Genomic DNA, 15,278 nt, shown 5'->3' with positions numbered 1-15,278 from the left:
TAAGCAGTTCTAACATTTAAATACATTTTAACGCAACAATAACTCTCTCTCTCTCTCTCTCTCTCTCTCTCTCTCTCTCTCTCCCACACACACACACACACACACACACACACACACACACACACACACACACACACACACACACACACACACACACACACACACACACAGAAACAACGCGTCTAGAAGAACAACATCCACTGTCGTTTCGCACGTGCAGGTATAGAAATCGCATTAGTACTAACAACAACATCAACATGAACAAGATCAAGTGTTCATACAGCTCAGCGACGCCGTGCCCGAATTTTGACCTTAACCCATGACTTTGATCTTACACTGACCTACGCCAAAATCGGATAACTTTTTCCCATTCTCACACACAATGAATATGCAGTTTTAAAACCAAAATCGGATTGTGCATTCATGAGATATTTTGTTAACGTACAAACATCAATACACAGCTACACAGATACATACACCAACTCGATCACAACAGCTACTCTTTCGGCGTCGCTAACAAAAACAGGTGTGTAAGTCGAGAGAAGACAAGAGTTACGGCATGGCTCACCATCTTCCCTCAACCTCCCCCCTTTGCTCCTCTCTCTGTTCATCTTTTTCCACGCAAAGTCAGCCTCCTCTTCGTCTCCTTCATCCTCCCTCTCGCGTACATGTTTCTTCCTCAGTCTCTCCGTTACATACCGCTATAATATGTCCTCTAATCCTTTTCTTCCACAAATTCTTCCCCGTCTCTTCAATTTCCTACATGTTTTTCGTCCCTCACTCTCCCCGCTTCCTCCTCCTGTCCCTCTCCAGGTGGTCAGAGTAGAGAAAAAAGGAATGAAGTATTGGGCAAGCCGTGGGTAATTACAGCCTAGGCTGCTAGTACCTGCCCTACCCTGACCTCCACACTACTGCGTTCTACAACTAATATACTACGTCTCATCCACTTATAGACCAAGACAACTTTACTGCGTTACATGTGATTCACCAACTACGATACTTATACTGCTGCTGCAGCCACAACAACAAGGTTCATTCCTGTACCCACCTAGAAACAATGAGTGGTTTAAATGAACAAAACAAATGCACATTCTAATAACAGAAATACTGATTGTGGTGGTAGAGCGGCTGCCAAACCAAACATACAACACTTGCATTACCATATACGCGCTAAAAGACAGAGACTCGAATAACAACTGACTTAAACGTGATCATTATCTGTGCTGTCAGAGAGTACAAATTATTTTATAAACGAGCACAGACGCAATGGAAGTGGTTAGAGGCAAGAGGGGAAGGCGATGAGAGGAAGGTGAAAGGTGCGGGCGCATGGAAAGGAGAGAGATTATTAAGAGCATGGGAAGAAAGGAAAGTAGCGAAGATGTTGGGGGAAGACGGGAGAGAAGTGAGGGCGGGGAGGAATGCACAGAGCGTTGAAGACCTGAGGACACATGGGGCTGCAATAGCTAAAGGAAAATATGAACGATGATGATGGGGGGGGGATGAAGACCTGATTTCCATTTAAACTCGAAAGTTCTTCCTATAAAACCCAGGAGGAGGTGAAGGAGGGGCAGAGGTGCTGACTCATGGAAATTGGTGGGAAGATAGGGGAAGGATGAAGGGATAGAGGATGAGAGGGGAAAATGCATATGGAGCATGTGACGAAGGTTTAAGGTGAGATGACGAAAGAGAGGAAAGGTGTTGTGGGATGGGGGATCGGAGGGAAGGAAAGGTTAGAGAGAGACAGGTAGGGAGCTAGGGAGTAATGCAGGGCACAGAAAGGTTTTGGAAGAAAGATAAGAAGGAGGAAGTTGAGCATGGGAGGTGAAATGGGTCTAGCAGCGAAAGATCACACTGTAATCATGACACTGCAACACAGATAACAACAAATGATAGAAACACAAACCAAAAGATAATGACTGCGTTCAAATCGATCACAGAAATGCACAGTTAAAAAAGGACTATTAATATACCAGAAAATAGACTAAAGCGCATCTCGTCTGTCAGGTGCACTTTTTTTTTTTTTTTTTTTTTTTTTTGTTCTTAAGTCCGGGGGCAACAACGAGATAAACATGTTTACAATCGCTCTCAGGGTCATGGTGGCTCATTGGCTGCGGATGAGGTGGACTGGGGTGGGGAGGGGTTGGGCTGGGTTAGAGAGGTTGAAGGGTAGGACTGAGGAAAACAGGATGGCACTATGTGGGTTAAAGAGAGATGAAAAAAGGTAAGCTAATATGAGCAGGAAACTGAGTCTGAGGAAATAATTTACTTAATGGCAAGGGACTTTCCCCAGCGACAGCCAGACTAAAACATTACGGTGCCCAGGTGGCCCTTTAGAAAAAAAAAAAAAAAAAAAAGGGGGGGGGGGAGATCATGGGATTACAGATGAGAAAACACTGTGTGTGTGTGTGTGTGTGTGTGTGTGTGTGAGGAGGTAAAGTGTGTGTATGATCGGTGAAGTTTCAAGGCAGGTGAGATAAGACATGACATGCAGGTGGAGGAAATAAGAAAGAGGAAAGACGTGAGAGGCATGAATGTATGAGGACAGACGGAAAGATGTGATGTGATGTGATGTGATGTACCGCACCGGTAGGTGAATGAGCACGTCCAGCAGTGAGATGGAACGGGATAGGGTGAAAGAGGGAAAGACGGTATATAATAATTTAACGCTACGGCTGCAGTGAACTTCTGAACGTAATAAAATCGTCTATCATAAACTGGATTACGAAATGCAGTGAATTTTCTGTGAGTGGGTAAAAACAGTATTTGGCAAGCTTCAGTAAATGAGGACGTCGTTTTTTCACCACCAAATCTTAGTCATGAGGAACTTTTTACATCACTGGTACTCTAGGTTTATTTTGAGCAGAGCAAAATTGACGTTAGCAAAAGTCATAACAAAAGCAGATAACTGGCATCCAAATATTAAATACTTAATAACACAGGGAAAGGGAGGATGCTGACGATGGGCAAGTGGGCTGGGGTAGAGGGTTGAGACAAGGCTGTGGCAGGCCTGAGCATTAATGGGCGGGATGTGCGTGAAGGATCAAGGATCGTGTTGATAACGCAAGGGAATGAGACACGTATGGCAACGGAAGGTCAAGGTAATATGTGTGGGGGTGGGGGTGGGGGTAGGGGTAGTAGATAATGAGTTTGTTGGGAAGGAGTAATGAGATGACATGCGACGGTTTGAATAGTGAAAAATTTGGTAGTATGAGTACAGAGTGAAGGTGAGACGAAATGATGTGAAAAAAAAAAAAAAATGATTACACGGCGGTCACTGAGGCGGATATTCAACTTTTCCCAAGTCGTAACCATAGACACGACAGACAACAACCGTAGACCTTACAAACCTGGTCCCTATTTCAGCTGTATGACGGGGCTGGGGTAATGAAGACTATTCAAAGGTCTCATGGCCTGCTCGGGAATCGAACCAAAGAACTCTGGTTGCAAGCCAAGTATTCCTCCCATTGTACAATTGCCACATCCTTTATGCTGTGTGATGTATGGGCTAAAATGCAGTTGGGTGTGATGAGGTGTGAATGTAGGTGGTAGTGTGTGCATGGTGGAGTGAATGAGAGGTCGAGTAGTGGTGGGATGGATGGGAGGTCGTGTGGTGGTGGGACGGAAGGGAGGTCGAGTGGTGGTGAGGTGGATGGCAGGTCGTGTGGTGATGGGGTGGGGTGGATGGGAAGTGTGGTGGTGGTGACGTGGGTGGACCGGTGCGTTGACTCCAGGTGGCAAAGGGTGTGACAACCCAAGCCTGATAAAGTGACAAGCACACTGATTTGAGAGATTAACTAGCCTGCCTTATCTACCAACTGACCACCTGACGAACACCAAATGGCATCTAATCACTTACCTTACCAGAGACCTTTATTTACCTTGGAGCAACAGAGTACGGTAACGCATTCCTACTAATGTAACAACAGTCTCCACACGGTTATCATCGTTATCAATCTCTAACTCTTGACAACATATTTGTTATCGAAGACAAAAAAATCGAGGACTCTTACCGAACTGACAGAGTAATTATATATTTTACAAAACCTGTCTTAATTCATATACAGTTTAATTCAAAGGTATCTGCACTCCGCCCAAACATGGTGAATGTAATCTGGACTAGCATAACCATGTAAGACAGTTATCCTGGTGATGAAATGAACTGCGACTCTCACCTTGAACTGATCTCAATCATCCTTCTTTATCACTAGCTAATTATCTGAATATACAACTATACTCGTATAAGTAAACCACGCTAAAAATCAGTTCAAGGCGACAATAACAGGGAAGTACGACAAATCCAATAACAAAGTTAAGCTATCAAGAACACAAATTACCTTGGCCAGAGAATTACAAGCCAACAGAACCAATTCCTTCAGTCTGGGCAGCTCTTCAGTAATATTTTTTTTTGGCTTAACGTAAAACGATTTTATTCCGCCAGATTAGATAAGACGTCCTTGGGTTGTAAGGGTTAGAAATATTTCCAATGCTGGCGAGTAGGAATAACGTTAGAGAATAAACCTATCTATCTATCTATTGCCAGACGCCTTAATCCCGTAAGGGGTGGCCACAAACAAATCGCTTCCATGTCGCCCTGTCCCCCACCATTTCGCTGCCCTACCCCCAGCTCATATCCCCCTCTCTCATACACCTCTCCACTCCATTCCTCGATCTCATCCTCCGCCTTCCCCTCCCTCTCCCCCATCCACCTCACTCATGTACACTCTCCTCGTTAGTCTCTCGCTCTCTATCCTCTCCACATGGTCAAACCACCTCAGTGTATTTCTCCTAATGCTTTCTATCACATCCACATTCACATCACAATGCATCTTCACTTCCTCATTTGTCATTCTCTCTCTCCATGTAACTCCACATGCTCCTCTCAAATAACTCATTTCCAGTGCTCTCGTTCTTGACTTGTGTCCTTCCAACAAGGTCCAGGCTTCACTTCCATACATCAGAGTTGGCATTACGGTACTATCATGCAGCGACTTTTTTACTTTCATGTTCACTTCCCTGTTTCTTATTACTGCTTTTAAAGAACCAGCAACTATTCTTCCTTGATGATACCCTTTCAAGCACTTCACCCTCCAAATGTCCATTCTTACTCATCACACTACCCAAGTACTTAAACGCACCCACATTTTCCATTTCCTCATCATCCAGCTTCACTGTACATTCACTGGCTTCATTTCTCTCGAAGACCATAACTTTACTCTTCCCTACATTTACCTTTAAATTCCGTCTCTTACACACTCTCCCAAATTCATTCACCAAGCCTTGCAGTTCCCCTTCGTCTTCACTTAACAATATAGTATCATCTGCAAACAACAATACAGGAAGTTTCCAAACTTCCAGCAGAACACAGTCACATTCCACACCTCACCATAAACAACACTCCCCTACCACACACACACCCATCCAAAATCCTTGGTGTAACATACAATACATCAATGTCTTTTAAACAACACATCACAAACATTAAAAATAAAATAACACCAAGACTCAATGCCTTGAGGTCACTTGCCCATACAACATTTGGACACAACAAAGAAACCACCACCACAAACATATATACGTTAGGTGATGAATTATGCAAGCCCTGCTTGGGCTCCTAACCTCACCAAACACACTACAACACTCTACATACCATACAGAACGAGTCCTTAAAAATAATCACAGGCTGCACAGCTACTACACCCACAGACCACCTACATCAAGAAACCAAAGTCCTCCAAGTCAAGGATCACCTAGACATGAGAGGCACGCAAATTCTCGCTGCAGCCTCCACAAACCCACAACATCCACTACACTAGATGGCAACACACCTACACATACCAAGGAACATCAAAACAACACCAAGCACACGATATCATACACAAATACTGTCATCTATCCCCTCTCGCCCACCTCAAACCAGCTTCCACAAGCATATCCATACTCAAATCACTCGCCGTTCCATTCAGTCACTTAAAGACAATACACAGCCGCATGCACGGCCTCCTGATATCCACCCCTCCGAATCCTATCTCCCTCGTGAGGACAGGGTCCACCTGGCCAGGCTGAGATGTGGTCATCATCCAGCCCTCTTAAGTTACCAGAAGAAGCTGGATGACTCCGTCGCTGATGCATGCTCAGAGTGCAACACAGCATCCCATACTATTAAGCACATTATGGAAGACTGCATTCCACACAATCACCTACGCCAACAACACAACATACACTCCTTGAGAGCTCTGTGGGAAAGCCCGGTCACGGCCATGGCCTTCCTCTGGGACTCGGGGCTGTAAGGCCAGACTGCCTAGGGAACAACTACACCTACTACGCTGCCCTCTACTATTAGGGCCACTACAACATCCACTGTCCTACCCTGTATCTCTTTTATAACCCCATCCATATACAGACTGAACAACCACTGAGACATGACACATCTCTATTTCAGTCCACCATTCAGACAGAAAAATTCACTCAGTTGACTATCCTCACGCACTGCAGCCTTAGCACCCTCATACATACTCTTCACGGCATTCAATAATTTCCCATCTACTCCATATATTCTTACTTTCCAGAGTCCTTGTCTACCATCTCTGTCATATGCTTTCTCCATATCCATGACGGCCGCATACAATTTCTTTCCCTTCTCTAGAAACTTTTCCACTAAAGACCTGAGGATGTATATCTGATGTACAAAACCTCTTCTCTTCCTAAAACTTCCGTTCTCCAATTCCTCTGTTATTTCCCTAGCTCTGTCAATAAGTATCCTACCATATACTTTGCTTATTACACTAAGAAAACAAATGCCCCTATGATTACTCCTGCATAACTGATATATGTGTTTCCAAACTACCACAGCACAGAGACAACTTAGTAGGAAAGCACGATGTATCAAATACCGGTACTTTAAACTAACTAAAAATTACTTTGTATATCATCTGAGATTTTCTTGAAATCAGGAGAGTAGGGGCCAGGAGTTGGGCTGTTTAATCCAGATATTTAAAGTCAGATGACCGATCACACGACCCTGGGTAGCATTATGTGAACAATAAAGCTCATCCTCACTTGTTCTTCCACCCCCAGGACTACATCCAGCTGCAGGAACTACACCCATTAGAGTGCCAGGTGTACGTTTACTGGTTGTATGGTAACCACCCAACGTTGTTAATGTTTCCTGAAGTGTAGGAAACTACTTGGCTTATTATTTTATGCACAGCCACCTAAGGATAGCATTGTATACAGTGAGTGGATGGTGGGTGCCCTACCTACCACGTACTGACAAAAATATTACATAAATTAAGGACGAGTAAGGAATACAGTACAGTGAATGTTGTTGTGCTACGGTCGTGTAACACAGAATATCTTACTGCAGGAAGGAACCCTGATGTCATACACTAAACGTTTGTGCGATATTCAAAGGTACTGCACACACACACACACACACACACACACACACACACACACACACACACACACACACACACACACGAGTTATACATACAAGAATATTGTAACTGAAAACAATACTGTACAACTAAATAAACTGCAGACTTGAAGCGTACTCACCTCTTCCCCCTCTTCCTTGCACTTTGTCTTGTCTTCACTCATGGTTCACTCACATTGATCATTCCAATTGCTCAGACAAAGGTGTGTGTGTGTGTGTGTGTGTGTGTGTGTGTGTGTGTGTGTGTGTGTGTGTGTGTGTGTGTGTGTGTGTGTGAACAAGTAAGAAGTACAGTAGATCAGTTGTTTTATGAACAGATGTGCGGAAAGGAACAAAAAAAGAAATAAAGTACACCTACTGAATAAGAGCAAGATAGTGACACAGCAGGCTCGAGTGACCCAGAGCGATGAGAGTGGGTCGGAGCAAACCAGAATCAGCCAGAGAGAACCACAGCTGGTCAGTGCGAACCAGAGTGAGTCAGAACGAACCAGATCGAATTCGAATGAGTCAGAGCGAACTGCAGAGTCAAAACAAACCAAAGTGAGTCAGAGCGAACTAGAGTGAGTCAAACCGAACCAGAAAGAGCTAGAGCAAAGCTGGAGTGGGTCAGGGCGAATCGGAGTGAGTCAATGCGAAACGGAGTGAGTCAGCACGAACCAGGGTGAGTTAGTCCAAACTGGAATGAGTCTGAGCGAACCAGAGCGAGTCAGAGTGAGTGCAAACTGGAGTGAGTCAGACCCAACCAGAGCGAGTCAGAGGGAATCACAGGGAGTCAGAGCAAACCAGAGTGCGTCAGAGTGAACCAGAGTGAGTCAAAGCAAACTGAAGTGAGTCGGTGTGAACCATAGTGAGTCAGTGGGAAGCACAATAAAGCCACGCCAGTCAATCCAATCCAGCTTGGGTACCTCACTGGCCGCCCCCTCCCTGTCACTGGCAGACTGAATAACAGACCCGTTAACAGATTCACAGGTTGACTGAATAACTCACCCTGGGACAAATGACTGAAAGACGCACTGACTGGCCTGCTGAAAGATGACAATTAACCCACCTCTACTGTGAACTACTTATTACCTCACCTATTTGTTTACACTAAATACAAATACAATTGGCAACGTACTAAAAGGAACAGGTAGTGAGTGAAGATAATTACTACATTAGCTGGAAAACTAGATGAGACAAAACTAAACCTGATGGACAGTAAAGTCAATATGTGTGACGCAAACTGGGCGAGACAAATCTAAACCTGATGAACAGTCAACTCAGTATGTGTGAAACCAAAGACCTGACCTATTAAAGAGAAATATGAAGTGACAAATCAGTGACAGGATTGTTGATGAGGGCGTTATCCACACCCTGTCTGTTTTTGTTTTTTATCTCACATACACGCAGTCACAGGAGTTCAGTAATCGCTAACTTCACTGGCTGTACGTCAAGTTCTTTAACACTGTTCATTTCCTTGTTTTTCTTCGGTAATTTCCGTAATATCTTTGATTTTTGCGTAATATCTTTTTATTTTCCTTAATAATTTCTTGCTTTTCTCTTAACCTCTTTGTTTTTTCGTTGTATTTCCTTGGCTTTTCTTTAGCCTTTGTCCTGTTTACCAACTGCTTCTTATGCAATAATATTTTCGGGTAATCTTCAAGGTTAAGTTTTAAAATCTTTTCTATTCTCTCAGTAGACTTTTCCTTGATTGCTAAAGTCTATGTATTTCCTGCCTCATTGAAAAACACTTGTCTCGATGGATTTTTCTTTATCTAAAACAAGTTTGCCATATTCTAAGCACTGAAGCTAACATGCTCGAATGTTTTTTCTAATCCCTTGGTACTTGTCTGGTGAAGCTGATGTTTTCCTGGATGGGTGGGAGGGATTAGCTATACCTGGGAAGGGGGAAACATGTGAGGGAGGGGCATGGCAGGGAAAAGAAGAGGGTGGGGTGGTGAGAATACTCAGGGAAAAATGAATGAGTGAAGCACAAGAGGGGGGAAGAAGAATGTACGGAACAAGACCAGATCACACACACACACACACACACACACACACACACACACACACACACACACACACACACACACACACACACAGGGTGTCCCAGGGACTTGTCGTTCTCACTTCAGTAGGATATTCTAGGGCTAATATTAAGTAGGAAAATGGACAATCAACGTGAGTTCAGTTTTTAACCGTTACAGAATTACAATTGTTGGTGATTTTAGGGCGAATATAATTTCCCTCCTAACTGACTGACATTAAGCCTCTGGATGCATGGTTTTCAGAACAGAGTAAAATAATAAAATCGGTGACGTCAGGCGACCAGAACATTCAGTCACACGCGCAAGACGGTTTTATTCATATTTGCATCTATGCTTGTTTATATATATATATATATATATATATATATATATATATATATATATATATATATATATATATATATGAAGCCCGACTTACGTGACAAGAAAACAGATAACAAAAGGAGGAAGAGGAGGAGGGACAGTGAAGGGAGTAAAAATATGAGTGGATGGAGAAGAGAGAAGGCTTACGAGAAGACATGAACAAACAGCCAATATGTGTGCAGTACGGAGGGGAAGCAAGGAGAGAGACGAGGGAGAGAATTTATGAATGGAGAGCACCGGGAATAAAAAGGAAAGTGACTGTATAAGTGGAAGGGTGGAGGGAGACGGCGCAACTGAAGCGAAGGAGAAGACATTATACAGAAAAAGAGGAACCTGAATAGTGGGATGAGAAGGAAAATAATGGACGAAGTGTGACTGAAGGGTCGGAGAGAGTACCATAAGGAGAACGGGGAACTTAAATAGTGGAATGAGATACAAAGATGAGGGACAGAGTGAGAGTGAAAGACACAATAAACGGTTAGAAGGGAGGTGCAGCTGAGGAAGAGAGGAGACTGTGAATGGAGGTCGGGAGTGTGGGCGGATGAGAAGGAGAATGGAAAGGACAAATGACAAAAATAAAGCACACAGGAAGGGAGGGAGCTAGGAATACAAGACAGAAGGAGGGACGAAAGAAGAAATGCAAAGGAAAGGGACGGAAGAAGAGGGAGGGATGACAAACAATGTAAGATGGCACAGAAAATGGAATAATGAAGATGTGGAAGAATGAAGAACAAGGGAGGCAAAGAGGGAGGGAGAAAGGACATTATTATGACGAAAACAAATATGAAGCGTGGGATATATCATTTTGTAAATGAAGAAGGGGACAGTAATATAAAAAGTACACAGAAGTGAATGTAAGGAAAATGAGCTAAAAATAAATAAAACAAGCAAATTAATATATATATATATATATATATATATATATATATATATATATATATATATATATATATATGAGAGAGAGAGAGAGAGAGAGAGAGAGAGAGAGAGACTAGATACTACACCACTCCTGATAGTGACTGAGCCTCACACTATCAGGTCACATGGCAAGCCCAGGTGAACGGATAGAGGGAGAAGGGAAGACGAGGAGGGAGGTGGAGGGAGAATGAGAAGAGACAGCGAAGGGAAGTGGAAAGAGGGAAGGCAAACAGAGGGAGACACAGCGAGAGGCATGAGGTGAAGCAACTAGTGGTGGGAGGCAGGGAAGGAGGCACAGGGGAAGACAGGTGACGACAAGGAAGGAGTGAGAATGTAAGTCAGCGAGTGAGTGAGTGATGGACGGGGTGAGGGATGGGGAAGACGACAAAGATGAGGAGTGAAAAAGTGGAAGGACGAATGGAGTAACGAAGGATGAAGGTCGATAAAAGTGGAGAAGGAATGGATGAAGGGAAATTGAAAGGGGGATGGATGTAAAGGATGGAAGTGAAGCGAGAGTACTACGGAGGAACAACAGAAATGGGAAGAAAGTGGAGAGAGGCGGCGGGCAAGGTCGAAGAAGAGGGGAACAATGAAGATGGAGGGAGACAGAGTAAGAGGGAAGATAAATGGGTAAGAGGAGAGGAGTAAGGAAGCCGATACAGAAACATAATGATAAAGGACGAATGTCATAAGAAAAAGGACAGTAAAAGTAACTTGATACAAAAAGAAACAGCAGAAAACAAACCTAAATCGACGAGAGAACTCAAAAGATAAAACAGAAGACTGACGATGATGCAGAATACAAGGAAGGCAGAACAGAAGGAGTAAGAATAAAGCAACAGAAGAGAGAAAACACATAACACTGGGTTGGAAATGAGAAAACAAATGAAGAACATGAAAAGAGAGAAATTGAAGCTGACGTAAGTAAAGAGGGAGAGGGGGGGGGAAGGATAAGGAGATGAGGTGGCAAAGCGAGGATGAAGAAAGGAAGAGAATGAGGAACTAAGGTGGAGACAGAAGGAGAGAGAGAAAGAGGTGGAGAATGAGCTGATGTCAAGGTGACAAGAGAAAATGAGGAGCAGAGGTGGAGATGGGAGGAGAGATGGAAAGAGAGAGAGGGAGAACAGGATGAGGCAGAGGTGAGAGGAGGTGGAAGGCGTGGGTGAATAAGTGAGTGAGTGTGTGAGTGCGGGGTGGCTGGGGTGGGTTTGTGGGTGTTGGGGTATAGATGCACCTCACACACTCAGTAGCCGAGGACTGTTTGCCACTGCCCACTCCACCTCCTGCCTAGCACCCTCCCTCACTCCTGTCACCGCCTCCCTCACTCCTCCCCTTGCTTTCTCACTCCTCCCCTCGCTCTTGCTCTACCCATCCCCTCGCTCCTGCTCTCACATCAGTTCTAATATTTTTTTACTCTCTCATTGTTTGTCTTCTCTCATCGTTCCTATACCCACATATTTTCCTCTCCTCCTGTTGTTCTTAATTTCACTTTCCTCCCTCTTGCCCAGGGCAGGATTAAAGACGACCTACTGGGGTTATAGCCCTCCCCCCCCACACACACACACAAGACAGTGGGAATACTGAGCTTAGAAATTTCATGATTCTAAAACAGAAAAAGCAGTAGACTCAGCTATGTGTACTGCATAGGCTAGGTATAGCTTAAAAATGCGACGGATGTCTTTACTGAACCTGCTCTATAATACTTCAGATTCATCTTTGAAATACTGTATTCATTTATGAACGGAGCAGAGCCATGGACCCAAACGCTGGGAATTTCCACACATCCCAGATTCCTAGCCTACTGCCTCACATCTTCGGTGTTCGGCCTGTCAGGAGGCCTCCACAATATGCTGTGCCCCAGGGCCCACACAACTCTTAATCTGGCTCAACTTCCACCACCACCAACTTCCCTTTTCCCCTCTTCTCTATCACCACATTCATGTTACAGTCAAAATAGCAATATTATAATGTGAAAGAGGTCTAAAAGATATGATTATGTATGCTGAAAATAACAATGAAAGACTCAAACACTTAGTAATACATGAACCAAGACTACACCACGTCAGCGTAGACTCCAGCTTCACAAAACATTAGGGAAAAGTACTGTTCAAAAATAAATAACATCCGCAAAAGAAGTATCTGCACCACCATTTCCATTTCACATAAAAACTGAATGAAAACACAAGACTTTGGACCCCATTAAATATTTCCATAAAACAATACAGTGTAGACAACTGAACCTTAAGACATCCAACACAAGAATCTTGATAATGGGGAGGCGGCGGCTCAATCGGTAGGGAGGTGGCCTGCAGTCCTATCGGACCCAGGTTCAAATCCTCGTGGGGGCAGGGAACAGTTTAAGGATTTGAATTTCATAAAATCAAACTTTACTGATCTACCAGAAGACCCGCCGACATGTCGTACAAATACCCCCGCTAATACCAATACACCAGTCCTGTATGAGATAGCCCTAGCATGTATTCAATATGGACGGTGGGTGTTAGCGCCGAAGTGGTGACGCGTAGAGAGGTGTTTGATATGTGGGACTACTGGGCCTTGAGAGCAGGCTGTGAAGCCTATGCCCAAAGTCAGACACATAAAAAAATATATATATATATATATATATATATATATATATATATATATATATATATATATATATATATATATATATATATATATATATATATATATATTACATTAGTGCTCATGCTATGATCAGTGTGTGATACAGCTTTAAGGGCTATCTTTTTGTGTATCTTTTTTTTTTTTTCCATGAAAAATTATAGAAAACCACCGGCCTCTCTCTCTCTCTAAGGGAAAGTGGCCTCAAAGTCAGCAACTGTCCACAGCACAAAGTACTGTTTAACAGTAACACTGTGAAGGACTGGACTAAGTTCCTGAAAACTGTTGTCAGTAACTGTAATAATGGTACAGTCAGACACAGGTGCATAATATTGACCTTGTCTACTTTATGTGTAAACTAGACTGTAAGCAGTAAAAATAACTGACACTGTAAGTACCGGAAGCACATAAAGTCGTAATGACCCTTACAGTAAGTTGTTATTGCCCGCCTTTAGCAAGGCGAGGCGATATAGTTTTTGTCTGTGTCTCTGTGTATGCATTTGCTGCCAAAACATCTCGAAAAGTTGTGGACGAAATTTCACCAAACATTCAGGAAATGACAACTATGTCGATGTGCTGAAGTCAATTACTTTTTGTGAGAATTTGATCAAAGACAACAGAATGCCAGCTGCAATATACTTTATCTTTATATATATATATATATATATATATATATATATATATATATATATATATATATATATATATATATATATATATATATATATATATATGGAGATTGGCTTTTGGTGAAACACGGTGACTGAATTCCGCAGAACTTTGTGAATCACTTTCATATTTGGTTTGTAGGTAACTTGTACCTTAGCCAATAATATATTTTGGCGAGCGATTAGCATTCGGTCCCCGAATGCTTTTGCTTCATTGGTCGACGCATTAATACAAAGTTTAATTCGTACACACACACACACACACACACACACAGGTAAGGTGTACATTGTGGTAAATAAACTGCAAAAGGTGAGGTACTAGAGTACGTGCTAAAATACACACACCTGTACATATATATATATATATATATATATATATATATATATATATATATATATATATATATATATATATATATATATATACATACATACATACACCCCCCCCCCACACACACACACCCAGTATATTCATTTCTAACGAGAAGCACTTATTTACCCTCGACCACAACACTGAGAGGTCAGTGACAAATCAAACATTCAATTAACCAGTGTATCTATCCATCAGTCAATCTCGACCCTCATTAACAATGACATCTGGCCACACGGCAGCAACTGGTTCTTCCCCACCAAGCCTGTTTTATCTTTGCTACTGACGTCTGGGCAGGTGATGTACTTGGATGGGTCAATGTTGAGTTCAAGTGTGATGATGGTTGATGTCACGTTATTGCACACGATCCCATAGTACTGTGATAAAGTCTGTCTCACTATCTCAGCATATTATCTAGATCACACTGCTGTCCAACTTATCAGTTACCAGATGTGTAACTGGTTAAACTTTTGTCTTACGTATTACGTCAGTGTGTATACCTCCATAACAACAGTGCCTATGTGTATGCTATAAAAAAAAAAAAAGTAGGCGGAGGAGGTCACTCCAATCTCCATGAGACATGTTTCATGAGGGTGATTACTATACCCAACTTTTCGCCGTGTTGATGACTTGTGTACCACTATTCTTTATGGCAGGCTGCGTAAACGTTTGTACCTGTGGTATATATTTAATAATTTCCTCCCCATAAATCACCTTTATATGATGCTTCCGTAATCTTGTTGTTGTTCTTCTTGTTATTATTATTATTATTATTTCTGTTGTTATTGTTGTTATTATTATTATTAATGTTGTTGCTGTTGTTGTTGTTGTTATTCAGTAGACACCAGTTTTAAATACTGCCAGTGTGACTG

General features: G+C 42.7%; 1 protein-coding gene across 4 annotated transcripts in view; it reads right to left on the bottom strand.

The window, feature by feature from the left end:
• LOC145412565 (putative monocarboxylate transporter 5) overlaps window positions 1-15,278 on the bottom strand; it is a 473,562-nt gene that overhangs the window by 395,466 nt on the left and 62,818 nt on the right. The window contains exon 1 of one of the 4 annotated variants that reach the window (XM_080282471.1): window positions 7,558-7,623. The exons of the other annotated variants lie outside the window; for them this stretch is intronic. Coding sequence (XP_080138597.1) covers window positions 7,558-7,599 — 42 coding nt within the window. The 5' untranslated portion in view covers window positions 7,600-7,623. Of the gene's footprint in view, window positions 1-7,557; window positions 7,624-15,278 lie in introns of those variants that run through there. 4 annotated transcript variants of the gene reach the window in all.

The sequence above is a fragment of the Coenobita brevimanus genome, chromosome 93 (genome assembly GCF_032717465.1).
Source record: "Coenobita brevimanus isolate Jiangsu-jjx chromosome 93, ASM3271746v2, whole genome shotgun sequence".
NCBI lineage: Eukaryota > Metazoa > Arthropoda > Malacostraca > Decapoda > Coenobitidae > Coenobita > Coenobita brevimanus.
Note: the sequence above shows the minus strand (reverse complement) of the source record. Positions and strands in the feature narration are given on the sequence as shown.